Genomic DNA, 26,119 nt, shown 5'->3' on the forward strand with positions numbered 1-26,119 from the left:
CTGCACAGCACCCAGCCAGGAGGCCAGCAGAAAGGAGGAGCTGAGATTCACCACCCTTGCAGTGTTCATGAGGCATGGGAAGGAAAAAGCCAGAACCAATAGAAGGGAAATCATTTCAGGCTTCCAGAGCTGCAGGGGGATGTGAGTAGACGTCTCCCTTGGAGAGGGGGTGCAGCAAATGAAGAAAGCAAAGGTGGACCTGCATCACAGTATGCCCTCTCATAGTCCTGTTCTCCTGAGAACCAGCGAAACAGGCCTTATCTTTCCCACTTTCAAGATGAGGAGGCTGGGGATAAGGAGTGGGTGTGAAGTGGCTGACAACAAACCCTGGCTTATTTCCAAAGGTGCACTTCTGTGCAGGGCCCTTAATGACTTGGAATGATGTAGAGTGTGAAAAATAGGTACCTGGTGAACATCGGACAATCCGTCCTGCCCCTGCTATCCAATGACATTCTTTGGGCACGGGGTCCTCATAAACCAATATACCGGTGTTCGTTCAGGGCTCTCCACAGTGCTTCCAAAATTTTAACATGCATAGAATCACCTGGAGATGTGATCCAAGAAGGTCTGAGACTCGGATCTAATAATGCTGACGGTACACAGACCGCTTTGAGCAGCAAAGGGCAATGGCTCCCAAACCTTTCTGCAATTCAAATCACCTGGAGAATTTCTGAAACTCCTGGTGCCTGTTTCCAACCTCCAGACTTTGTGATCTAATTGATCCAGGTATGCTCTGGGGGGCTAGTGCTTGGGCAGGTTTCTGGTGGTAGTAGGCCGTCAAGACGTATACTTGTTCACAGATTACGGGCAGACCTTTGAAAAGATCTCCACGTGATTCTAACTAGCAGGCAAGCTCAGGAAACACTGTCCTGGTGCTCACAGGGGAGGAGTGTCCAGAGGATGCAAAGAAGGGAGTCCACAGGAGGGCAACCGATAATATGGCACGAACAGGCTAGTTTAAATTATGTTAGTCTAGTACTTTCTAGAGTCCAGAAGGTGGTGGCTCACGGCAAACAAGTCACACGTAAGCAATGCCTCCGATTTTGCTTCGCTTGCCTGTAAGGCGCAAAGAGTTCCTTTGCAGACGATGTGGTCCCCACCTCTCGCGAACTGCTGGAGGGTAGCCGGCCGCTGCTGGAGCTGTAGACGCATGCGCGGACACGGCGCCGGCGTGGGGCGGGGCCTGGCGTCAGCGCGCTAGTGCTCCATGCCCCGCCCCTAGGGCTGTCCTCGCGGAAGTGTCCCGGGGTCGCGTGTCAGGTGCGCCTGGAGCGGTGGGTTGGGAACCCTGGTTCGCTTCACGTGGCTCCGCCCTTGGCCGCGTGCCGGGGCGAGGGCTGCGGAGACTTGGGAGTCCTGGAGGATTCAGTCTCGGTCGCCGAGGCGGTATCGTCCCTGACCCTTGCAGATGTGTTCGTCGCGGTAGATGAGGGCCCGGTTCCGCCTCCGCCACCTCCCGCGCTTACCAGGAGGTTCATCTGCTCCTTCCCAGACTGCAGCGCCAATTACAACAAGGCCTGGAAGCTTGACGCGCACCTGTGCAAGCACACTGGGGAGGTAACGAGACGTGGAGCCCAGCCCTGGGACTAGGGAGCGCGGTGGCTCACCGGGGGGGCGCTGTCCGAGCGGCGTGTGCGCCCAGGGCACAGGGCCGCAGGCCCCTCTGTGTGTGATCTGTTCAGCTCTGGCATCCCGGACTTAGAGCAGGAGCTGAGAAAGTGGACAAAAAGTCTAGGACCTTTTTGCTGGGACCGCGGCGTCGTTGCCACAGGTTCAAGGCTTACCAAGCAACCCTTTCCCCTTTTTTGATCTTGAGTCTTGGGCAGACAAGCACCTCCCCGTAATCTGTGAACAAGTATACGTCTTGACGGCCTACTACCACCAGAAACCTGCCCAAGCACTAGCCTCTGGGACTGGTGCAAAGGATAACTTAACACGTGCCGGGGGTTGTCAGCCTGGAAAATGTGGAGTCGTCTTTGTGGTCCCAAATCACACACGCTAATTAAATACTAAGTACCTACTGACACAACTGGAGCTGCTTGAGGTTCCGCGGCCCGCCCCAGGTATACAGCTCAGTCCTCCTGCCCACTTGCTCTGCTCCTAGTTCTCCCATTGAGGCCCTGGTGGTATGCTTTCCTTAGATACACAAAACCGGTTATTTGGGAGACGTGTTTTGGCTTTTCCTATAGTTCAGAATGGAGTGCCTCCTCCCAACTCCTTGGTCTCAAATCTCAAATAGTGGTTGCAGTTAGGAATATGAGCTGTTTTTTGGTTGTTCCCTGGCACGTGTGAGCTTTTTTAGATGTGTGACGCATTTTCCATGCCTGATACTCTCTTAGCACAGACTTTGGGCTTGTCCAGGATGAGGCAGAACCCGCTTGTTCCTCTGCCCTAGCCTTTCTTAAGAACAGTAGTTCTCAACCTTCCTAACGCCCCAACCCTTTAATACAGTTCCTCATGTTATGGTGCTTAGCAAGGAAAATAATTTTATGGTTGGGGGTCACCACAACATGAGGAACTGTATTAAAGGGTCGTGGCATTAGGAAGGTTGAGAACCACTGCTTTAGAAGTAGTGGGGGATCTATGCAGACAGGCCATGCTAACAGGAAAGAAATCTTGCAGGGGGGTTGTTTGGAAGCCTGATGACTGGTTAGGAGCAGGTTAGCAATGCTTTGTCATTAGTGTGACTGCTTTTTCAAATGCTGTTCATAGAGTGAAAATCTGCGCCAACATGGTGAGAAGGGGCGGTATTTATGTTTTGTAACTTCATGCAGGAAAACCTTGCCTTGGTGTAGCAGGTGCTCAATAGCGGAGAGTGGAGACCATCTCTAGACAAGGAGTCTGTGGCTTTACTTACTAGACACTTTAAGCTTTTAAATAACATTCAGAATTAATAACTAGTAACATGTTTTTTCTTTTCTTCCCTAGAGACCATTTGTTTGCGACTATGAAGGGTGTGGTAAAGCCTTCCTCAGGGACTACCATTTGAGTCGCCATGTCCTGATTCATACTGGAGAAAAGCCATTCATGTAAGTAGTGGATTCTTTAGGATTTTGAAACAGGCTGTATTCGGCATACAGACTTGGTAAGAAGATTGACTCAAAAGATTAACTCATAAGATGAAGGATGTGAAGCTTCATTCATTCTCCTGTATAAGAGCAGAATAGATTTTGAATGTGTGAAAGAGAATAGGGGTTTTTTGGGTCATTTGTGTGTAATAAACTCAGGAGTGAGTTAATCTGAAGTTCTTTTGAGTTTGCATCCTCTCATCTCCCTTTAAGATACATAGAAAACAAGAAATTAAGCTTAAAGACACATAGTTCCATCAGTGGTTCTCGACCTTCCTAATGCCACAGTGTATTTTCATTGTTACAAAGGGGTCACTACCCACAGGTTGAGAACCGCTGGACTAGATGGAAATGGTTCCCGGGAAAGATCTTGGCCCAGAGTTGTCAGGGTCTTTATGAACAGCTGATTCTTAATAAGCTACTGATATCAAAAATATAAGCAAGAAGTAGAGCTTTCAAAGTTTATCTTGTGTTTCTTTGAATTAGGCCTTCGCACCACTAACAGGCAAGTTTTAATTTATTCTATCAGGAATTGCTGATTATATCTCAAAGGGTGGAGATACTCAGTGGATCTCAAATGTAAGGTCTATCAGAATTACCTGAAGAGCTTGCTAAAACACTGCTGGACCCACCCCAGTGTTTCTGATTCAGTGGGTATGGGATGGGGCTAGGGAGTCTGCATTTCTAGCAAGTTTCCAAGTGGTGCTAATGTTGCTGGTCTTGCTTACATACTTTGAGAAACACTAACTAAAATGTTCCATGAGAAAATATAGTTTTCACTGAAAATCAGAATATCTGTAGTAGATGAAAGCTTTATGCAAGATACCTTATCAGGAAATAATGGAATAGCACTTTGTTCAGATATTAGGTTTTGATAATCATAATTTCATTCTATGAGACAGTTCTTTGAGCAGTAAGGTTTTCTAATGACCTACATTGAATTTCTTTCAGTTTAGAGGTGGTAATAAATGTGAAGTGTCTCAGGTCTCACAAAAGTCCATTCTAAGGAAGTTGAATTCTTGACATAGGACAGACTTCACTGTCACTTTTCAGTGTGAAGAGCCATCTCAGTGACAGGCACACCAGGCCCTATCTTCCTAGCTTGCTAGCCGGTGGGTATGGGGCAAAGTACCAGAAATGGCACATGTCTTTATTTCAATTCCTGTTCAAGTGCATAGTGTGTCATCAAAATCAGTGACTCTAAGTAAAGCTTATTTTATTTCAAAATATAGTTCAGGTCAACTAGACCAGCAAAGGATAACTAAAGTGGTCTTCAAAATACATTGAGATATGTCTTTGATTTGGAAGTTTCAGTTTGGGGAATGCACTAAATGTGTATACAAGGTCAGGTGCAACAGCATTAACAGCATAATGCTGGAATCAACACATAAGCTCATCTGTACAGACAGGCTAAAGTATATCAAAACAGTGGAGTACTGTACAGCTGGAAAAAAGAAGACACATGCTGTCTGTGAAACCATGAGAAAATCTCCAGGGCACACCAATCAGAAAACCAACGGGCAGAAGAATCCTCCAGAGTGGGCTGCTTTTCTGTGTGTTAAAAAGCTGCAGGGGACATGTTGGGTGGACAGGAAGAAACTGTATTTGTATTTGTTCCTATTTGTATAAAGAACCCCCAGGAGTGACATAATAAAATTAAAAATGTCAACGTGTATTGAGAGCAGTAGGTGAGTTGTGTAGGGGCAGAATGGAGGAAACATTGTAGCTGGGGAAAGCTCCACGGTGACTCTCCCTCTCACACTCTTGGTCTCTGTATCAGGCTGCTTGCTGGACGGCACTACTTAGCTATCTTTCTGGCTTCCTAAATTCCACGTAGCCGAAAATCCTCCCAGTCCACACTGAGTTCACCTTTCTCTTTGGTCTTCTGGGTAGGTGGCATATTGTTCAGTGACCCACAGCAAAGCTCAGGCAGCTCCCTGGACTCATCCTTCCCTCCCATCTCCTATAACAAGTAGGTTATCAGGTGCGGTAACTTACCCTCAGACCCTCCCTGCTCCACTGTGTTATCTCCAGCCCCCACTCCTTGCTTGAACAACTAAAGAGTGTTCTCTGCCTGCCAAAAGGCCTTGCCCACGGTACCCCAGGGTGCTTCCCTATGTAAAGCTGTGCAGTGGTTTCAAACACTGCTTACATAAGAAGCCTGGTGAGCTGTACACCCTGTGTGATTGGTCCTTTTCTGCTTATCTTGCCCCATTTGCTTGATTCAGACATGAAGGAGTGGTGCAGTACACCCCTACTCTGCAAGTTTTCCAGGGCCTTTCATGCCCCTGTACTTGTCTTTGGTTCCCTTCAGGACTCTTTCTAGCCCTGTCCTCTTGCCCCACACTCATATTGGGTTTGGTGTCTGGGTCTGTGTCGGGTTTAAGCCAGGAATGACAGGAAACCCACAGTACCAGAGAGGCTTAAATAATGGTGGACTGTCTTTCAAATACAGAGGGTAAGGGGGCTGGGGCTCCCTGTAACTGGTCTGCCATGAGTCTTCTCCCTCTTTTTCTAAGAAGCCTGTTGGGGCCCAGCTGTTGCATGAGCATTCCAGCTGGCAGGGAGGAGGAAAGGCCACAAGAGGTGTGTCCCCTTTATAGATACTTTGTGGGCATTGAGCAAGATGAGTGGAGCTAGCCACATGGTCACTACTAGTTGCAAGGGAGGCTGGAGAAAGCTTTTTCTGTTGGCTACCTGCCCATGTAGCACTCTGTTTTGTCCCTGTGGTAGTGGGGACTTCTGGTGAGCCCTGCCACAGTGCTCCTCCCACTGTCTTGGTCCTTGTCCACCTGGCTCCGGGGCTAACACGTGCCCGATATGAATGTTGTTCCTTGTTATTATTGAGCGATAATAATGAACTCGAAGGAACCTGGAGTAGAAGACCTACATGAAGAATTGAGGCTCCCCCTGCTTTATCCCTCAGGCTTAGGAAGACTCTTCACAAAAAAACATATTTAAAAGAAAAAAAAAAAAGAAAACAAACTTCACAAAGGATTTAGATCATTCAAGGCCCAGGTGCTGAGACAAGAGAAACTGGAATGGCTCGCTGATAGGTCAGGGCCGGTAATAGCATATGGTTCTGCTCTAAGTATCTATTTTACCGCTAATGAGAAGCTGGAACCAGTTTGTTTGTTTTTTAGGTCTTTTTGGAAATGCAGTTTATAGTGACATTTCAAGCAAAATTACAGTTGTCGGATTCTAAGCTGAGAATAATTTAACTTAAGCATGATTAAAGAGGAAGCAGGGTTTAGGTCTTTGGGATGAGTATTTTCACCTTCCCTCCGCCCAGTGTATAACGATGTGTCTAACAGTGTGCTTAATTTCAAACGCCTAACATGAAAAAGCATCTTGTTAGATGATAGTTGCATCAGGTAGTGGGAGGCCTGCCTGGGAGGGCTTACCACTTTGGAATTTGCAAAGAGCTGTTTTATACAGGGTGTCCATAAAGTTGGTGTGCAATTCAAAATAGTTGTCTATCTTCTGGACACCTGGTACTATTATTTGGAATAATTAGCTTTTATAAAGTGGGAGGATATATGCATCTTAAAACTTCTCTTCCCGGGCGGCACCTGTGGCTCAGCGGGTAGGGCACCGGCCCCACATGCCGAGGGTGGTGGGTTCAAACCCAGCCCCGGCCAAACTGCAACAAAAAAAAAAATAGCCGGGTGTTGTGGCGGGCGCCTATAATCCCAGCTACTTGGGAGGCTGAGGCAAGAGAATCGCCTAAGCCTAGGAGTTGGAGGTTGCTGTGAGCTGTGTGACGCCACGGCACTCTACCAAGGGCGATAAAGTGAGACTCTGTCTCTACAAAAAAAAAAAACTTCTCTTCCCTTGGTTTGTTAATATTTTGATTTATATTACTTTTTGTAGTTGTACAGCTATTGGCTGTGACCAAAAGTTCAACACAAAATCAAACTTGAAGAAGCATTTTGAACGTAAACATGAAAATCAGCAAAAACAATACGTAGTAAGTATGACTTAAATGTTTAAGATTTTTGAGAATTTTTTACGCTTCTTATGTTTCTGAAGTTTTCATCATATTTTCCTGTCAAATATCTGAATTTAGTCTGTTCTAGCTATCATCATAAAGGTTTTATTTGGAAGCAAACATTGTGTGAATTAAAGTGTATTACTGAGAGATGACCTCAACTGAAACATTTTTGCTTTTTCAAGTGTCATTACTCCTAAAGCTTCTTGAGATAAAGTAGAAGTTCACAGTAACTAAATGAGTTGAAAGTAGCAGTTATATAATCTCCACAATGTTTTTATCTTGAGAAGATTCTGTTATGAACTGTGGTGGTTTTTTAAATATTTTTCTCAGAGACTAACAAATATCTTCTAAACAGTGCAATTTTGAAGGTTGTGAGAAGACCTTTAAGAAACATCAGCAGCTGAAAACCCATCAGTGCCATCATACCAATGAACCACTATTCAAGTAGGTACTTCACATGGCTGAAAATCTCTTAAATGCTAGGCATGGGTGAGATGGAAATGCAAAGATTGGAAACAAGTGTTCCGGAACAGTTTCCTGATCGGTGTTTTCCTATTACCATGCACTTCATATGCATGTTTATATATATGTGGGGCATTTTAATTTTGCTTTTGTTTCTCTAAAAGAAATATGTATTTCAAAATAATTTGGAAGATTATTAACAGTTGTGATTAAGCTTGAAGGGAAGGCTAAGAGATGACTTAACTATTCCAAGAGAGCCTATTCAAGTATGTGAAATGTCAGTATGAAGACACTCATTCTTTTCTTGCAGAACAAAAAACAAAAGTAATTGGCCTCAGCCTCCAGTTAGAGAGGGACTAAGTGCAGGCTGGACAGACCAGACTAGACCTGGAAGGGGCTGGCACTCAGGCTCGCATGGATGTCATTACTCCTAAAGCCTCTTGAGATAAAGTAGTTTACTGTGCCTCTGAGTTGCTGCGGTGACCATGCTTGCTGCCTGTCCTTGCTGTCGGTCTGCCACTTACTCTCGTTCTGCAGATGGCCTTAGTGCAGGAGTGCACGTACCTTTCCCTGTGCACCTAGGGCTCATGGATCTGTTGCTGTATTCTCAGATCACACAACCCCCATGCAGTGTCAATAGGAAAACTAGATACAAACGAATTAGAGTGGTATTTACTTAAGCCGAGTCAGAGAACCTCTTGAACTGTCTTCTCTGTAGCCATGAAAGCAGAGTGTATTTTCATCTCTATACAGATGAAAATAGTGTTTAATATGGTTACATAAGCTAAAGAGTAACATGACTATTCCCTCTCAAATGGTGCACTTGGTCCAGGGCTGCTCAAGTAACTTGCATTTCACTCATGACTAGTTCAACATTTTAATATATTTTTTTAATATGATGGGTTTGGTTGTGGGAAGAGGCAAGACTTTGGTGGAGAATTAGGACAAAGTGCCATTTACCCTAAGTGGAATCCTCTTTGAGAATGGACTGGCTAATACTTCCTGTGTCACTAACACAGATGTACCCAGGAAGGGTGTGGGAAGCACTTTGCCTCGGCCAGCAAGCTGAAACGACACAGCAAGACCCATGAGGGTAGGTACGACGGCCCTGGTGTGCTGGCTCTGAGGGCCATGCTGAGTACGTGGTGCCTGCTGGTCTCTTTCAGGGTCATATTGAGAAGAGGGAACTGTGTAGGCAGGGGACTGTCACTGTGCCTATTCATTTCTTACAGTCTTATCCAGACACGTGTGTCTTCTTTTACTACTGTCACTGCTGTGCAGGGTGCCTGGTTATACTTGATGCTTGTGAACATGTTAGTATTCCAGCCAAGGCTTTGCTCCTTCACTTTGTTTTTAACCTCTTCTATTTACTACCTCTGCCATTCTTTATTTGTTGACCATTCAACAAACTTGGATAGTAGTTTGTGGTTTTCAGAGTCACCATATGTCACTTTTTTTTTTTTTTTTTTGAGACAGCGCTTCAAGCTGTCGCCCTGGGTAGAGTGCCATGGTATCACAGTTCACAGCAACCTCCAACTCCTGGGCTTTAGCAATTCTCTTGGCCCAGCCTCCCAAGTAGCTGGGACTAGAGGCGCCTGCCACAAGGCCTGGCTGTGTTTTGGTTGCGGTTGTTGTTATTGTTTGGCAGGCCCGGGCTGGATTTGAACCCGCCAGCTCTGGTGTATGTGGCTGGCACCTTAGCCACTTGAACAACAGGCACTGAGCCCAGATGTCACTTTTTAAAAAAAAAGACTTAACTACTTGAATCTATTATCTGTTTCCATGAAGGGTTTTTGACATCTCTAATTTCCGGGTTCTAGAATTTGTTTTTCTGGTTTTTTTGTTTGCATGTTTGAAGACACTAGTAGCTGAGAGTGAGAGGCAGTTTCCTTTTTAGTTTCTAGTTGGAGGAAATTCAGCCTGCCTGTTATGGTGACCGATGAATCCAATTTTAGTGCTTTGCACATTTGTTCAGTTTGTTTTCTTCCATAGCTGTACTCAGCTTCTTTGTGCAGTGGGCAAACTGCTAGAGGGCAAGACTAGAGGAAGCCGGGGCTGGGGTGGGAGTGGAGGGTACTGTAACTACTGAGACTTCAATTGTGTGCTAAGAGCAAAGCACTGTACAACACTTTTGCAAAACTCGGACAAGCAGGCAGGAGGAAGGGAACTGAGACTTGGAGACATGGGATTAAAGCAACAGGGAGTCTGTACACAGCACACCCAACTTCTGACAACAGCAGAAGGAAAGGCATCTGTCTTGCTAAGGTAAAACCCTAATATGAAGCATCTGCTATGCAGCTGTTTCGTTTGGTGTAACATAAACCTTTAACAGGATCCTCTCAGGAGGTGGGAGAAAAATTACATAGGCCAGAAAGTTTCCTTTCTAGTTATGGTTAGTGTTCACACTGGGTATTCACAAGCAATGCATTCAGCAGTCTTTTTTTTTTTTTTTTTTAAATAGGCTATATTTGTCAAAAAGGATGTTCTTTTGTGGCGAAAACATGGACAGAACTTCTGAAACATGTGAGAGAAACTCATAGAGGTGAGACAGGCCTGAGTGGAATGTTGTAAATACCTGCCCCTGCAAAACTCATTAGTGCTTTTAAATAAAGGGAAATGCCAACTGTGTGCTGTAGTAAAAGGGTTTCTGTACAAGGTTTTGTGACATGCTTGGTACTATGGCTGTAGGATGGATGAGCAGGGCTGTACCGGTTCTCTCAGAGCCACTACCACCATGCAGCTTCCACAGGCTTGGAGTCTGGCAGTCTGCACTGAGGCATCTCGGGAGCACTAGTGTTCTGCAGGAAACACTGTCCTACCGATCACATTGGATGACAAGAAAGGAAACCAATGTCTCTTTCGTTTTCTCACCCCCCATCACCACACAGCAAGCCTCTGCTCCTTGTCAAGCGAACAGCAACTGTGTGTAGCATAAGAACTTAGGAGAATTGACAGTTTACTAGGTGATAAAAACTGTGGTCACATTTCTCAGAAATTTCTGATTTTTGTATAACGGTGAGGCTTGAGGCATTGAATGTTACTTAGAATTTTTTTCTGCATGGCGACATAGGGATGTTAGTTAAATTTTTCTATTCCAACAGAGGAAATAACATGTGAAGTATGCCAGAAAACATTTAAACGCAAAGATTATCTGAAGCAACATATGAAAACTCATGCTCCAGAAAGGGATGTGTGTAACTGTCCAAGAGAAGGCTGTGGAAGAACCTACACAACCGTGTTTAATCTCCAAAGCCACATCCTCACCTTCCACGAGGAAAGGCGCCCCTTTGTGTGTGAACATGCTGGCTGTGGGAAAACATTTGCAATGAAAGTAAGTGCTCACCCTCACTCAGGGTCCTCTAGTCTGTGCTGTGACACCGGAGCCCTGGACTCTACACCTTACACTATTGTTTCAGCTGGTTGGTTCTTTTTTTTTTTTTTTTTGTAGAGACAGAGTTTTACTTTATTGCCCTCGGTAGAGTGCCGTGGCGTCACACGGCTCACAGCAACCTCCAACTCCTGGGCTTAGGCTGATCCTCAGCCTCCCAAGTAGCTGGGACGACAGGCGCCCGCCACAACGCCCGGCTATTTTTTTGTTGCAGTTTGGCCGGGGCCGGGTATGAACCTGCCTCCCTTGGCATATGGGGCCGGTGCCCTACTCACTGAGCCACAGGCGTCGCCCTCGGTTCTTAACTAAAGGCTACAGAACAGCCAGCTTTGCCAAGCCCAGTTGGTCTCAAGGGGTGGCCCTGGACCAGGAGCATCAGTTGGGAACTTGTTAAAAATAGAGACTCACAGCTCCACTTAGCCTGCTGAATCAGAAACTCGGGGTAGGACCAAAATCTGTTTTAGCAACCTCTTTAGGGGATTCTTACACTTTTATGATGCCAGTGGCCTTGGCATCATATGCTGAGTACTTGTAAAAGCGAGCTGTACTTTGGGAGTCTTTTTAGACCCCCACCACCTCGAGACTGAGAAGGGGCATGGGCAGCAAGGAGATCAGGGATGTAGGACTCTGGGATCTGCTCCAGGCCTCGGCAGCCAGCCAGAACATGGGGTGCAATGGAGGGACCTATGCAGTTCTGCAGAGTCAAGAGCAAGACGCTGGTCAGATTTCCCACCTGTATCTATGAACACTGCTTAGACAGATGCAGTTAAAAGCCTCCTCCAGCTTGGACTAGTTCACTTACAATAGGTACCCCCTGCCTTACAAAAGAACTAAGAAGCCACTGGTGGTTGGGAGTAATATAACGAGTCCTTAGAAAAAGTAATGACTTAAGTCCAGGATTTTTGAGGGAAAAGTCCTACTTTAGCTCTGGTGGGGGAATTGAAGTCAATTCCCTCAACAAGCTCATAACAGAAAGCAGGTTGACATTTACCCATAACTCATGGAGTTTTCATGTTAATAGACACCACATGTCAAGTGTTTTAAAAATGTAACATTTTCTTTTTCTTTCATTATAGCAAAGTCTCACTCGACATGCCATTGTGCATGATCCTGACAAGAAGAAAATGAAATTCAAAGTAAGTTGGAACTTCTTGGGATGGCTGTTTCTTTAAAAGAGAAATTATTTAGAACCAGATGGGCTCAGGCTTGTGATCCCAGCACTCTTGGAGGTGGGGGTGGGAGGATCTTTTGAAGTCAAGAGTTTGTCAACAGCCTAATCAAAAGCAAGACCCCCATCTCTACCAAAAATAGAAAAAAATTAGCGAAAGTGGTAGTGTGCACCTGTAGTCTCAGCTACTTGGAGGCTGGAGTATCACATGAGCCCCAGAGTTTGAGGTTGCAGTGAACTATGAAGACACCACTGCACTCCAGCCAAGGCTCCAGAGTGAGACTCTCTCAAAAATATAAAATAAAGCGAGATAGAATCTGTTTGGAATATTTGCAATTACTATATGAGTCAGCACTACTGTGAAAGACTTGTCTTATAAAGGAATGTTGTATACTGTATCTGCCAGTACATAAAACTATTATCAAATTAATTCAGATAATTTTGATTTTGATTTCTAATTGCCTATCTTCTTTATTCTCAAAGGTAAAAAAATCTCGTGAAAAACGGAGTTTGGCCTCTCGTCTCAGTGGCTATCTCCCTCCTAAAAGGAAACTAGAAGAGCAGAGCTCATCTTTGTCTAAAAATGGAGAAGCGCTGAGCTGTATAAAAGACCAGGTGCTCTCGACAGTTGCAATACTTACCCTCAACTAAGTATCACATTGCTTTGTTTAAAGGGCTATAGACCAATGAGCTCAGTAATTTTCCTTAGAGGAAAATTCTTAGAGGCATATTTTTCTTTATTAAAATCACAGATGTAGAACATTTGATTCCTTATCATTTCCATTATCTTTTTTCAAAGTGTCTCTTTTCTGGGTCTCTTCAGTGTCTCTATATCCCTTCTCTTCCTTTTTGGTCAGCGGACAGAGAACACAGGTTAAAGCTTTTCCTCCTTTAATAGCTTGTGGCTTGGATGAGAAGGTAGCTATTCCAGGCATAGTCTCGAGTATTTGATTAAATATCTCCTCCTAAAAAAGGAAAACATCCAAAGATTAATTTAAAATAAGTGTCTTTGATGCTTTCTAGTGTCAATGCTTTAATATCCATAAAACTCTCAACATTCTTGAATTGCTATTTAAGGGATTAGCATCAGTTCACACATACCTGGTCAAGATGACTGAAATCTGTATAGTAACTTTCATGTAACTGACGTGATGCACTGTAAAGGCTTTTTATAGTCTTAGATCTCCACTGTAATTGCACTGAGGGGCTACATTGCGTTCCAGACTGCCCTCTCCCCAAAACAAGTACAAAGCAGGGATTTGGGCATTGGCATAGTATATCCTTATCTTGAAAATTATTAGCTCAGTGAAGTTCCCAACACTCACTAACACAGAGTCACTTGGAGTAATTTTTAAAAAAATACAGACCTGGGCTCAAATTCTTCATCTGCTGGGACTAATCACCTTAATGACTATACCATGGATCTAGGGTTCAAAACCACTGGACTAATGCTGCCTTTGATGGGTGATAAAGTTATCTGACTTCAACAGTGAAATAAGATACTCCATAAACTTATCCTGGGCTTTTAAACTCATAAATACTTTATAGAAGACAGTTCGACCATATGATGCTTTTCATAAATACAAAGTGGAAACAAACTTAAAGGATGAGTCTGTAAAGTTTCCAGCTTTCTTATTTAACATTTAGTCTACAGTTTGTAAAATAGAATTGCATATAGCTTTTATACCCTGTTTCCCCAAAAATAAGACAGTGTCTTATTTTAAAGTGTGCTCCCAAAGATGCACTAGGTCTTATTTTCAGGGGACGTTTTATCTTTCCTATAAGTAGGTCTTATTTTTGGAGGATGTCTTATTTTCATATGGCAAAATACACCATAATGGAAAATTCATACATAGTATGCTTATGTTTTGAAAAACAAACTGGAAAGCTGATAACACTGGGTAGATTTACCAGTCATTTTTCTTTGCCTTGAAAGTCTTCAGATTTTTTACAGCTATAGTTTTAGGTTGGAAAAGAAACCAGTCAATCATACCTGCTTTTACTTACTATTTTATTTTCTGGCTCATCTGTGTTTTTCCCTTTCTTTATAGTAATTTGAACTTTGAATTTTTTTTCAATCCAATGCTGAATCTGTTTATTCTTTGTGTCCAAATCATGTTGTCCAATATTTGAAGAAAAAGTTAGCTCCTTCATCAGGGTTGGTCCTAGTTCAAAACAGTGACATTTGGTGCAGGGCTATTATTGATGAGTCTACTATGAATCCTGACCTTTCCCATATCACTTCACAGAATATTTGGTTACCACCTAATGATCCTCTTGTATGACTTTGTTTCACAGACCTGTAAACAGTTGATTAAATGGGGGCAATAAACATAAAGGTACCCATTTTTTACCTGCCAGGTAAGGGTTTTTAAAATCTGAAATACTTCCATTTATTGTTAACCATCATTGGATGAAAAAACATCAAAAGAATTATTTAAAAGAATAAAGTTTAGCTTTATGATAAACTTAATTTCTCCCATTTTTCTTTCTGATACGGGCCAGTGTCTATGGAGTCCTCTTTTTATCCACCCCTTTTCTGATGCTCTCCTTGCGTCCACACCCTCTGTCTCCAGAAGTCCTGCCTACTGGAAAATTACTCAACAGGGAAGGAACAGATTGCTCAAAAAGATATTGGGACAATTGGAAGTTTTCTGATGGGGAAGTTAGATCTCCCAGATGAACTAATTGTCTGCAGGGAAAAAATTTAACTTTAGAACAAATAGAAGAAACGATACACTAGTTTTTGACTTCAGGATAGGGAAAGGAGTTCATTATGAAAGACTCCCATCTCAAAAATGCAACTGTGTAATAAAGTAAAAAATACATTTGGGATAAAATGGTTATATTACAACAGAGCTAATAATCAGGAAGAAAAATCACCTAAGAAAAAGAAATATGAATAGACAACTCAGAAGAATAAACTCAGATGGTGAAAAGAAATACAAATTAAAACAAGATACGGTTTCTCACCATTAGCATGACAAAAACTAGAGTACCAAGTATGGGTGAGGATGTAGAAAAAACTTCATACACTGCTGAGGAAAGCACTTTGACCCACTTAGTTTCAGAGACCCTAGACCAGTGATTTTCAACCAGTATGCTGTGAGAGGATTTTAGGTGTGCCACAAAATTTTTTAAGGATCATTAATTTACTTTCTTTTTTTTTTTATTAAATCATAGCTGTGTACATTAATGCGATCATGGGGCACCATACACTGGTTTTATAGACCATTTGACACATTTTCATCACACTGGTTAACATAGCCTTCCTGGCATTTTCTTAGTTATTGTGTTAAGACATTTATATTCTACATTTACTAAGTTTCACATGTACCCTTGTAAGATGCACCCTTAATTTACTTTCAAAAGAAGATCAAAGCACAGTAAGTATATCTTTTTTTTTTTACGATCAACATAATTTAAGTGTGCCATAGAAGTATAACTATAGGTTGAAGTGTGCCATGAGGTAAAAAAGGTTGAAAATCACTGGGCTAGAGTATGTATCAGTGTTCATAACTACTGAAAGTAAGCCCAGTGTTGATGGAACTGGATTAAATTTATGATACATTCTTATAAGGAAGGACATAGGCAATAATACATTCGCTATACCTGTTATATAAACATGGATAGGGTTTTGAAAATGACAGAACTCCATTTTTTTGCACATAATAATATATACTGTTTACAAATACACTTGTATGTGATTAGTTTAACAACATGGGCTGGGCAGGGCACAGAGTGGGCAGGGCACCTCTGGGCAGGACAGATGGGAGAAGGGAATATAGAAGACAACTTTTTCTATAATGTTTTGTTTAAAAAAATTGAAAGTGCAACAACACACTTGCTCATTTTGGATGATGGGTAACATGTTTATTATCTTTTCCTGTATGCTTTTTAATTTCCAAAATAAAAATTATTTAAAAAAATGTTTTCTTATTCCCTGTGATTAGTCTGTTCTGAATATTTTTTTGTTTTCTAGTCAACTTCGTTAAGGTGGATTCACAAAACTGGCCACAGATGAAGTGTGATTTTCTCAAGGTGCACAAGCTCATGATGGCAACACTGGGGCCCTGACTCCTATCCTCATGCCTTATCCATTGAACGGTCTCTCAGAATCAGCACTTTTTAGGAATTACAAAAAATATCTTCACTTTACATACAACTCACGGCTTCTCTGAGGCTTAAGTGACAAGTGTGACATGACAGACACACTCAGAATCACTTGAGAGTTTAAAAGGTACTTCTAGGTAATTAACCAAACAACTCCACTTTAGAGATGAGGCGGGAAAAACACCCAGGACAGGACAAGGAACTTGAAATCATCCCTTGGAGTCTCATTCCCTTTCCCCCACCAGCTACTCTGCTCCAGGGACAAGGCTGGAGAGGGAAAAGAGTTTCCATCATTTTTGGTTTGTTCATCTTGTTTCTCCTTCATTTGACACAGGATTAGAGGAAGGGACAATGGGCAAGGTATCAAGGAAAAACAAAAAAAGGAATAGAAGGGATGGAAGGAAAAGGGAGACATAGGATGGTGGCAGAATCATGAATCTGCCAATCTCTTGTTTCCCCAATGTCACAGGCACCATGTAAATACCAGAATTTAAACTGCAGATTTGAAGGATCAGTGGTCAAACAGCAAAACACCTACCTATTTTGGGTCTAGCTTTCTCCCTGTCTCTCAGCCTTAGTCGTTCTTCGCGAATCTGTATCCCCGTCATGAGCTGGTACCAAGGTGGCTCTGCGCTGGCATCCCTCACAACCAGCCTCAGGTCCCGCTCTTCCAGGAGTCTAATCACATCTGCTCGGTGCATGTTTCCCAAATCATTGCCCTTCTCATCCAGTACGTGAATGATTCGCTCACTAATTTTTCTTCCAACGTTACTGAAAGATGTTCCATCCTTTTTTTTCTTTTTTCTTTCATCCTGGATGTCGTGGACAGTGCTAAAAGCCTTTGCATGAACTAGGAAAGACAGCCGTGGGGCAGGAGCAGTAGGGGACCACCATCCTGGTGCTGACTTTTGCACAATGTGTTTTGCAAAACATCTAATGCAATTACTTTCAGTCTTTATGGTTTGTAGAGTTAACCTATTTAGAAAAAGGGCAGCCATCCTAAGAAAGTAGTAAGAAAAGTTCATTAAAATTCAGTCACTCCTGTGGTCTGACACTGTGGTAACTGACAGGGTTGTGTGTGAAGTTGCAGACTACATTATCTGTTAAGGGCTAAGGAAATGCTGTGCCCTGGTCGACCAAATTCATGCAGAGAAACCTGCACCAATAAGGTGGACTATCAGTCACCTTGGTCAGGCTAACTCATGATGGCACTGTCCCCAGCACAAGTTGTTATTAGAATAAGCCAGATTCGCACAGTGCTTTGGTTTTCCATTTTTTCCTTCTGTAACAAGATCTCATTTGACTATTATTTCCCATGGATCTTTTAGGACCAACTCCAAAAGCAGATATCGTCTTGAGAGTTTATGAGAATGTAGCATATAAAATGATTGGTAATTTATAAACACCAATTCATAAAACTTTAGTATAATTAACTGTTAATAATTCATCAATACAATATGTGATGATATACAAAGGATAAGAATACTATGGAAAAGAGGCCTCTCCAGGAAGGAAGCTGACCCACTGGAAGAAATAACTGAGACTGCCAAAAAGGAAATGCCCTAACATAAACTGAAGTGCCAGCCTCAAAAACGATAAAGATCTTTCAGGTATTTCTGCCAAATGTTAACTGCAACATATATGATGATAGCAGTTTTACTTCATGGCCGTAAGACTGACTTGGAAGCACTTATAAACTGTACGTTGATTTTTTTAAATTACACCTCTCTCCTTCCACTCACACATTTAATAAATCTTAGAGACACAGGCTGAAGGAGTGATGACAGGACTTGTCGTCTCATCTAGGGTATGCTAAAGTGTGACTTGTCAGAGGAAGGAGGAAAAAAGGTGTCTTCAGTAGTGCTTCTCCAGGAACAGTCCCTGTGCCACCTGTATGAGAATCACCTGGGTGTTTAAAACTAGAAATTTCCTCTAGTTCCTGGCTTTGAACCTACCGTGCTGTATGACCCACTGACACCTCAACCCCTCATGTTGAAAAGTGATATGAAAAAAAAAATACAATATATTAAATGGAAAGTGATGAACACGCAGTCTACTTCCATCCTTACCCAGCTTGCTAACACTCAACGCCCAAATTGACAGTTCTAGCTCCAATCTTTGCCGCTGGGAGGGTTTAATGCGTACCCTGCACTTCTACCTAGGTATGCAATAGTCATTCCAGAGTTAACAAGTCCAGAATTCACTTCAGAATCTCCCACATCAAACTTGCTTCTCCCCTCAGTCTTCCCTGTCCTAGGCTGGGGTGCAGTGGCATCATCATAGCTCATCACAGCCTCTAGCTCCTGGGCTGATCCTCCTGCCTCTGTCTCCCGAGTTATAGTTGTGCTTCCCCACACCCCCAGCTCAAAATGCAAAATTCTTTTCAAAGAAGTAAGTGAATAAACAAAAATACTAGACATAAGAGAAAGATGCAAAGAAATTTATTAAAACCCTGGTTATTTGAAGACAAAAGTGATCTTTCCCTTATCTTTTCTGATCATCATTATTCCCAAATTTTTCTGAGTATTATTTTTATACTGGTAAATAAATTCTATACATATTCGTTTACAAAACAAAGACTATTTCAAAAAAATAATGCAAGATTTTTTTTTTAAGGCTTTAAAAACCATTTCCAAGGAGAGAAAAAGGGAAAGGAAATGAGTAGAAAAATACTGAAAGGATGCTTTCTAATTCAGAGTCTTTTACCATTATTCAAATTTAATTTTAAATTTAAAAAAGCTTCAAATTTTCTTGATTTATGCAGTAGACATAATAGTTCATTGCAATTCATTTTACTACTTAAATTTTGCCTTTAGATTAGCAAAGTTGAAAATATACATGTTACTTCAAAATAGGCCCTTAAAAATAAAAATTCCTCTAATATTTAATTTGAATTATAAATGTCAACATAAATTCAGAAGTTTAAAACCTTTCATTGGCAAACTTTTCAAACTCCTACAGACAAACAGCCAACAAACAGCACATGCCTCGCTTGTTTCATTTCATCTCTGCCCTCAACCGTCTCCCTCCCCAGCTACCCAGGAAGTATTTCAAAATAAATCCTATTTTATCAGAGAATACCTCCATTTCTATCTCTAAGAGGCATGATTTTTATCTTTTTAATAATCCCAATTAATAACTGTTCCTTTCTATCATCAAATATCTAGTTTTAGGATTTCCCTGATAGTACTGTAATTTGTTTGTTTACATGTCATTTACAGTTTGGCAGCATGAAGAGACTCCCGCTGGTCAAATTTGGTATAATTTAAACATAAAGGAGTAATGACCGTAATTCATTTCAATACACTGAACATGCAAAAATATATGAAAATGATAGTTTGCCACAACTGCATGTGGCTGACACTCTAATTCCTTACTTTGAAATTGGTAAATTGGTAATTAAACAAAAAGAACTGAGCATTTATCCTACCTTTTTAAAGAAGAACTGTAATCATCCCCACTTGATGAGGAAAAGCTCTTCTTTACAGAAGAATGACAGCTAATAAATGGAAAAGAAAAGCAAACACAATTAGAAAATTACCATTTGGCCATCTCCAAAGAAATCACTGATTAACACAACAGTAGATGTGAAAAATTATTAGGCAGAAAGCTGACGCCAAAGGGTCACCCACAGATTACTTGCAGACGGAAGAAGAAAAAAAACACACTTTGCCAAGGAGACAGCTGTCTGCCACCATCTTAATCAAAGGTCAGACTCAGCATCTTCAATGATGGGACAACTGGCCATCGCAGCATACCCCTCCTGATGTGAAGCCACTCACAGTGCACCAGACCTATGAAGCGGCCTTGCCAAAAGGCTGACCCTGAACCTGAAGCAGTGTCAGGAGCTGGCTTCCAGTTTCTAGAGGATACAAGGACCAGACTTGGGGAGAAACAAATCAGAGGACACTGCAAGGTGTCTTGTTCCAGATCCAGATTGTGGGACAAGACAACTGGCTTGATATCTAAAAAAGTCAACGTCATTAGGGGAAAAAAGGATATTCACACATAAAATGCTGGAAAGGTATGTTGGGGATGAAGAGTAAAATCTGAATAGGGACTAGGTATTAGACACTAGTAGAGAAGTAGAGTCAATTTTCTTAGGTGAGAAAATGGAATTCTTAGGGAAGGAACGCTGAAGTATTTAGGGTAGTGCCACGACATGTCAATTACTTTGAAATGGTTCAGCCGGAAATATAAAGTTAGACAATGTAATTATGGCAACATCCACTGAATCTAGGTTATGGTTATATATATGTGTTCAGTTATTAAGTTTTTCCACAATTTTTTTTCATAATTAAAAAGTTTTTTAAAAACCAATCAGGCCAGACATGGCAGCTCACTCCTGTAATCCCAGCACTTTGGGAGGCCTAGGTGAGGATCACTTGGGCCCAGGAGTTCAAGACTGTAGTGAAATATGATCTCACCACTACACTCCAGCCTGGGTGACAGAGCAAGACCCTGTGTCTAAAAACAAACAAACAAAAATCAACGAATAGCCTATAGGGAAAAATGTTCATTTCACTAGTCATGTCGATATGCCTACTGAGTCTGCACAGTTCTAAATTTCACTGTAACTTAGTATTATACATTGGCACTCTGGCTTTGTACAGCTTTACCGATGTTTCAAGCCCATGACTAAGTGACTTGTAAGTAAGGAACCTGATAAACTTAAAATTCTGAATTGTTCTGTGATGCACATCACCTTTATTTTTCTATCTAGTTTTCATCAAACCTGAGTCTAGAAGTGTCTCATCATCACAAATGGTGATATCAGTTTGAGATAGAACTTGTACAATTTCTTGCTAATAAACAGTTAAAAGTTCACATGACTATATTAGAGCAGTGTTTCTCAGAAACTAGAGGCCTGTCAGCATCATTTGGGGATGTTTCTCAAAGCACAGGTATTTCCTCTCCCCTTTCCAGTAAAGAACCACTGGGTTAGGACAAAAAAAAAAGAGAGAGAGAGAAATTTAAGAAAATGAGTAATAAAACATTATAATGTAAGTTGTTCAAAGGTAGTTTGAGGCAGGATGTTTGAGATTACCCTTAACTTTTAAAAGCTGATGTAAACTAGGAAGCAATATTCTCTGACAAAAGTCTTTGATACTTCTGTCAGATAAGTAATACTAAGCTCAACAGACAGACCAGCAGTCTCAATCAAAATAAAAATGCTATGTTCTCAGGATAATATTTGTGCATTAGCTGTACTCTTACTCCCACGACTACACTGTCTCTAAGACATCCATAATATCCTAAAAGCCAATTATCTTAACATCAGTTTACTTAAAATGCACAATTTTATATAATAAGATGCCCATTTCTGATTTGATTACTACTTAGACCTTATCAGAATCAGGCCACACTGCATGAGTCTGCATCTACCCGTAGCTTTAAATTTAATAGCTGACTCCACACTGTAGAAAGAAACCCATAATTTATTTTTATTTATTCCTTGTTTACCGGAAACTGGATCAAAACTCCAAGACTTTCCCAGGATGATGTAAGAAAGAAAGAATGCCAATGGCATCATTCCAAATGTATAAAATACAGTTATTTTGATGTATTATCCACATACTCCATAAGAAACAGAAATTATTTAAATAGTAGCCATAAAGTAAGAAATTATGAAATAAATATGTGGCTATCTCCGTATGCTACAGTTCATGTGAACCTACAGTTGTGTTCATTTATTTTCATATTAGTCTTCTGTTGTCTAAAATAAACAATATTCTTTAAAGGACTATATTCCCCAACATCTTTTTATGAAAATCAAAGATACAGAAAATTTTTCTGTTAAACACACAAAAAAATTGAAACTTTACAGTGAGTACCCCAATGCCTTTACCTAGATTCTATACTTAATGTTTTTATTCTTGCTTTATCCATCCATGCACTTCTCTTTCCATTCATTTTGCTTACATTTTGATACATTTCAAACTAAGACAGACACTAGTACATTCATCCTCAAATATCATTAACAAGTTTAATATTTGTTTAAAATTTTTTCTTTTGATATAAAATTTACACATAATGAAATGTACAAACCTTGAACATTTGATCAATAAATTGACAAGTACTTACATCTCTGTAACCAAAACCCCTATCAATTTGTAGAACATCACTACCATCCCTGAAAGTTGCCTCATGCCTCTTCCAAGTCAATACCCATCCCCACTTAGAGATAACCATTGTTCTAACTTTCTTCCATCATAGTCTGTTCTAAGACATCATAGAAATAAAACTGAACAGTATATATACTTTGTTGCAAGGCATCTCAGAGATACAATGTTTTCAAGATGTATCCATGTTGTTGTATGTAACATTAGTTTTGTTCCTTTTTGCTTTTGAGAAGTGTCCTAGTATATGAACGTACAGCAGTTTCTAAATCTAGTTTTCTATTAATGAACACCTATGCTGATGGGCGGAGAGAGGGTGATTGGTGGGACCACACCTACCGTGCATCTTACAAGGGTACATGTGAAACTTACTAAATGTAGAATATAAGTGTCTTAACACAATAACTAAGAAAATGCTAGGAAGGCTATGTTAACCAGTGTGATGAGGATATGTCAAATGGTCTATAAAACTAGTGTATGGTGCCCCATGATTGCATTAATGTACACAGCTATGATTTAATAATAAATAAATTTAAAAAAATGAACACCTATGCTGTTTTCAGTTTTTGGCTACCATGAATAAAGCTACTGTGAACATTCTTAAACCAAAAAAAAAGTGACAGTTATTGCTCCAAAGGTCAGCTGCATCCCCTGTATAATATATTATTTTGCATTCTCCTGAAGGTACTGATAACAGATTTGTAAAGAACTTCCTGGAATACAATTTAAATATGTGGTATCATGAGGGGTGGATGGGGAGTGCTGCCCTATAAGAAATTAAATTGCTAGGCCGGGTACCGGTGGCTCACGCCTGTAATCCTAGCACTTGGGAGGCTGAGGCGGGTGGACTGCCTGAGCTCACAGGTTCAAGACCAGCCTGAGCCAGAGCCCGACCTTGTCCTTAAAAATAGCCAGGTGTTGTGGCGGGTGCCTGTAGTCCCAGCTACACGGGAGGCTGAGGCAAGAGAATCACTTGAGCCCAAGAGTTGGAGGTTGCTGTGAACTACAAGAAATTAAATTACTTGCATTTTAAAGCCAGGCAGACTGAGGAAGTGAATATAACTTCTATTACTTGTTCACTCACTGATTTTTCTCACATAGCTGAAAGTCACAAATTTATATCCATCCTTTCCAGGGAGGCTGGATAAAAATTACATATATTCTAGTGGATTAGATATTTGTGGAATGAATTTTGCCAATTCCTATCATCCTAAGAATTCTTTCACACCTTCTAGAAGAGTTTAACAAAGTCCTTGCTTCTGCCTGCCAACTGTCCCGCCTTCTCTACTCTAGCTGGTTTGTGCAGCCTTAATCCCAGAGTATTGCATTATGCCTCCTGAACCTTCATGCTGCCCTCCCTTGGCTCTGGTTTGGCTCTTCCAAAAGAACACAAACTGCTTTCCACTATAAAGCTGAGCTTTTTACAAGCTAGAACTCTGATTTAGAACACTGGGGAAAAAAATCAATATATACCTTTGGCCAATGACTTAACTACATTTCTTTAAGCTGTTAAATTCAAATAATTTAGTGACTATCCAGAGTATTTTTTAAAAGCTTTTAAACTCAGAATTAAATATTTAGTATTAAAAGTTGAACTTGGCTAGGGGTGATGATGGCTCACACCTATAATCCTAACACTTTGGGAGGCCAGGATGGGAGGATTGTTTGAGGCCAGTAGTTTCAGACCAGCCTAAGCAAGAGACACTCCCCCCCCCCCACACACCAAAAACAGAAAAATAAGCCAACTATGGAGGTGTGTACCTGTAGTCTCAACTACTCTGGAGGCTGAGGCAGGAGGATCACTACAGCCCAGTAGTAAGGTCATCAGAGTAAGACTGTCTCAAAAAAAAAAAAAATACTTATTTCTATGTTTATCTTCTAAATGGCCATGTCCTCCTCTTTAGAACTCTGTATCTTAGTGAACCACCTGACAACTCCTCTCTCCCTCACTCTGAGGACCAACTCAAGTCCATCCAGTTTTCTGCCACAGTTACCACCCTCCTCTATGATATCGACCATCTTCTTCTTTTTTTTTTTTGAGACATAGTCTCACTTTATCGCCCTAGATAGAGTGCCGTGTCGTCACAGCTGACAGCAACCTCCAACTCCTGGGCGTAAGCGACTCTCTTGCCTCAGCCTCCCGAGTAGCTGGGACTACAGGCGCCCGCCACAACACCCGGCTATTTTTTGTTTGCAGTTTGGCCGGGCCGGGTTTGAACCCACCACCCTCGGTATATGGGGCCGGCGCCCTACTCCTTGAGTCACAGGCGCCGCCCTAACACCCGGCTATTCTTTGTTTGCGGTTTGGCCGGGCCGGGTTTGAACCCGCCACCCTCGGCATATGGGGCCGGCGCCCTACCCACTGAGCCACAGGTACTGCCCAATATCGACCATCTTCTTGCGGTCCTTGCTAGTCTCTTAACGCAGTTCTTACACTCAGCTTGAGCCCTGCAACCAGTTCTCTCCACTGCACTGCGGTCACCATACCCACAGCCCTCTCCGCCTTAAAACTGCGCTGAGATTAAAGACCTACACCTTTACCAAACCAGAAGGCTCCTCCACCTCTCCAGCCTCCCTCCTCGCTGCCTAAGCCACGGTTTGAAATTCAGGACTCGCTGTCAACGCCAAGTGCTATCTTTCTCAGATATTCTTCTGACTACCTCCCAAACTAAGCCAAATCTCCCATCCCCTCCTAAATTTGTTGAGCTTAACATTAAATGCTTCGTAGTCCTATTTATCTTTTCCTTAAAACACTTACCACAATTTCAATTTTGTATTACTTTGTCTTCCTCACGAGACTGTTTCCCATGAAGCGGGAAACAAAACCAGTTTATTCATCATAATGTTATGCTTGGCACAATAAATAACAGTCGATTTTCCAGATTCCTCTCTTTACCCTGTGTACTTTTCTCAGATTAATTCCTTTCGTAACATATACTTGAAACTGAGCCTTCTCAGTAGGAAACTTATTTTACTTCCTTCGTTTTAGGCCACGGAACCTACGATAAATAGAAAAGGAAAAGCCACAGTGGTCTTCACTAAGGGCTTCTCTGGCACCAGCAGGCAGCAAGAAAAACCGTCCGTCCAGCCTCTCGGGGTCAGCACCCGCGCCGGAGCGGGACCCGTGCACCGGGCAGCAGTGGCACTTCCGGGCGGAGCTGACCCGGTCACGTGTGGCAGCGGCGGCCACGCCCACCCAGGGAAGGGGACCCGCTACACGCTTCAGCCAGAGAAGGGACGAACTGCGCGTGCGCACAGATGGGCCGCAATGGCGGAGCAGGACCGGACCGGACGTGGGTATCAGCAGGACGTGCGACCCTGGGAGTTCGGGCGGCAGCCTGGGCCCGAAGACGGCTTTTCAGCCCGGCCAAACCTCTTACTCCGCGGCAGGGCCTGCGGGACCTCTCTGCCTTCCGCTCGGGCGGGAAGGAGTGGCCCTGACCTTCCAAGAACGCGACACTGCCAGTGCCACCTTCTCCGCAGGCATGTCTGCTAAGACTAATTCCTCCCGCGGCAGGTGCCCTCATCGCTGCACACCCCTCACCTTCAGCATTACCAGTCCTGGGGTCAGCGATTTGTAAGGTCTGACAGAGGAGCCAGTAGACTGGATCGCGGGCGAGATCCCTTCGCTCTCCGTAGTGGGCGGGGCTTCGACCCGCGTCCTTTAAAGGAAAAGTGACAGGGGAGCGGTGCTTTTCGGCTGGAGAGATTAAATTCCTCCGACAAAAAATGTGGAGCACTTTGGGCAGGAAATTTCCCTTAGAGAAATTACAGCTCTCCTGGCTCCCGCCGCTCCAGCCAGGGCTG

The 26,119-nt window shown here is 42.3% G+C and overlaps 2 protein-coding genes across 3 annotated transcripts; one reads left to right on the forward strand and one right to left on the reverse strand.

The window, feature by feature from the left end:
• Positions 1-1,185: 1,185 nt before the first annotated feature.
• On the forward strand, positions 1,186-12,840 carry GTF3A (general transcription factor IIIA; the record flags this gene model as incomplete). The annotated part of the gene is made up of 9 exons (XM_053563335.1): positions 1,186-1,557; positions 2,929-3,029; positions 6,942-7,038; positions 7,418-7,506; positions 8,544-8,617; positions 9,986-10,066; positions 10,626-10,855; positions 11,989-12,048; positions 12,564-12,840. Coding segments are annotated over 9 exons (1,272 nt in total), but the record flags the coding sequence as incomplete, so codon positions are not given.
• On the reverse strand, positions 12,798-25,947 carry MTIF3 (mitochondrial translational initiation factor 3). 2 transcript variants are annotated; one of them, XM_053563473.1, is made up of 6 exons: positions 25,857-25,939; positions 25,071-25,311; positions 19,624-19,692; positions 16,732-17,192; positions 14,088-14,245; positions 12,798-13,045 (listed from the first exon to the last, which is right to left on the reverse strand). In XM_053563473.1, the coding sequence occupies exons 4-6, from the start codon at positions 17,189-17,191 to the stop codon at positions 12,827-12,829; spliced, it is 837 nt and encodes a 278-aa protein (XP_053419448.1). In that variant the 5' UTR covers position 17,192; positions 19,624-19,692; positions 25,071-25,311; positions 25,857-25,939; the 3' UTR covers positions 12,798-12,826. The 2 variants fall into 2 exon arrangements, with proteins under 2 accessions (XP_053419448.1, XP_053419447.1); XM_053563472.1 differs by lacking the exon at positions 25,071-25,311 and having other exon boundaries at positions 25,857-25,947.
• Between the last annotated feature and the right edge of the window lie 172 nt (positions 25,948-26,119).

Source organism: Nycticebus coucang, chromosome 15 (assembly GCF_027406575.1).
Source record: "Nycticebus coucang isolate mNycCou1 chromosome 15, mNycCou1.pri, whole genome shotgun sequence".
Taxonomy (NCBI): Eukaryota; Metazoa; Chordata; class Mammalia; order Primates; family Lorisidae; genus Nycticebus; species Nycticebus coucang.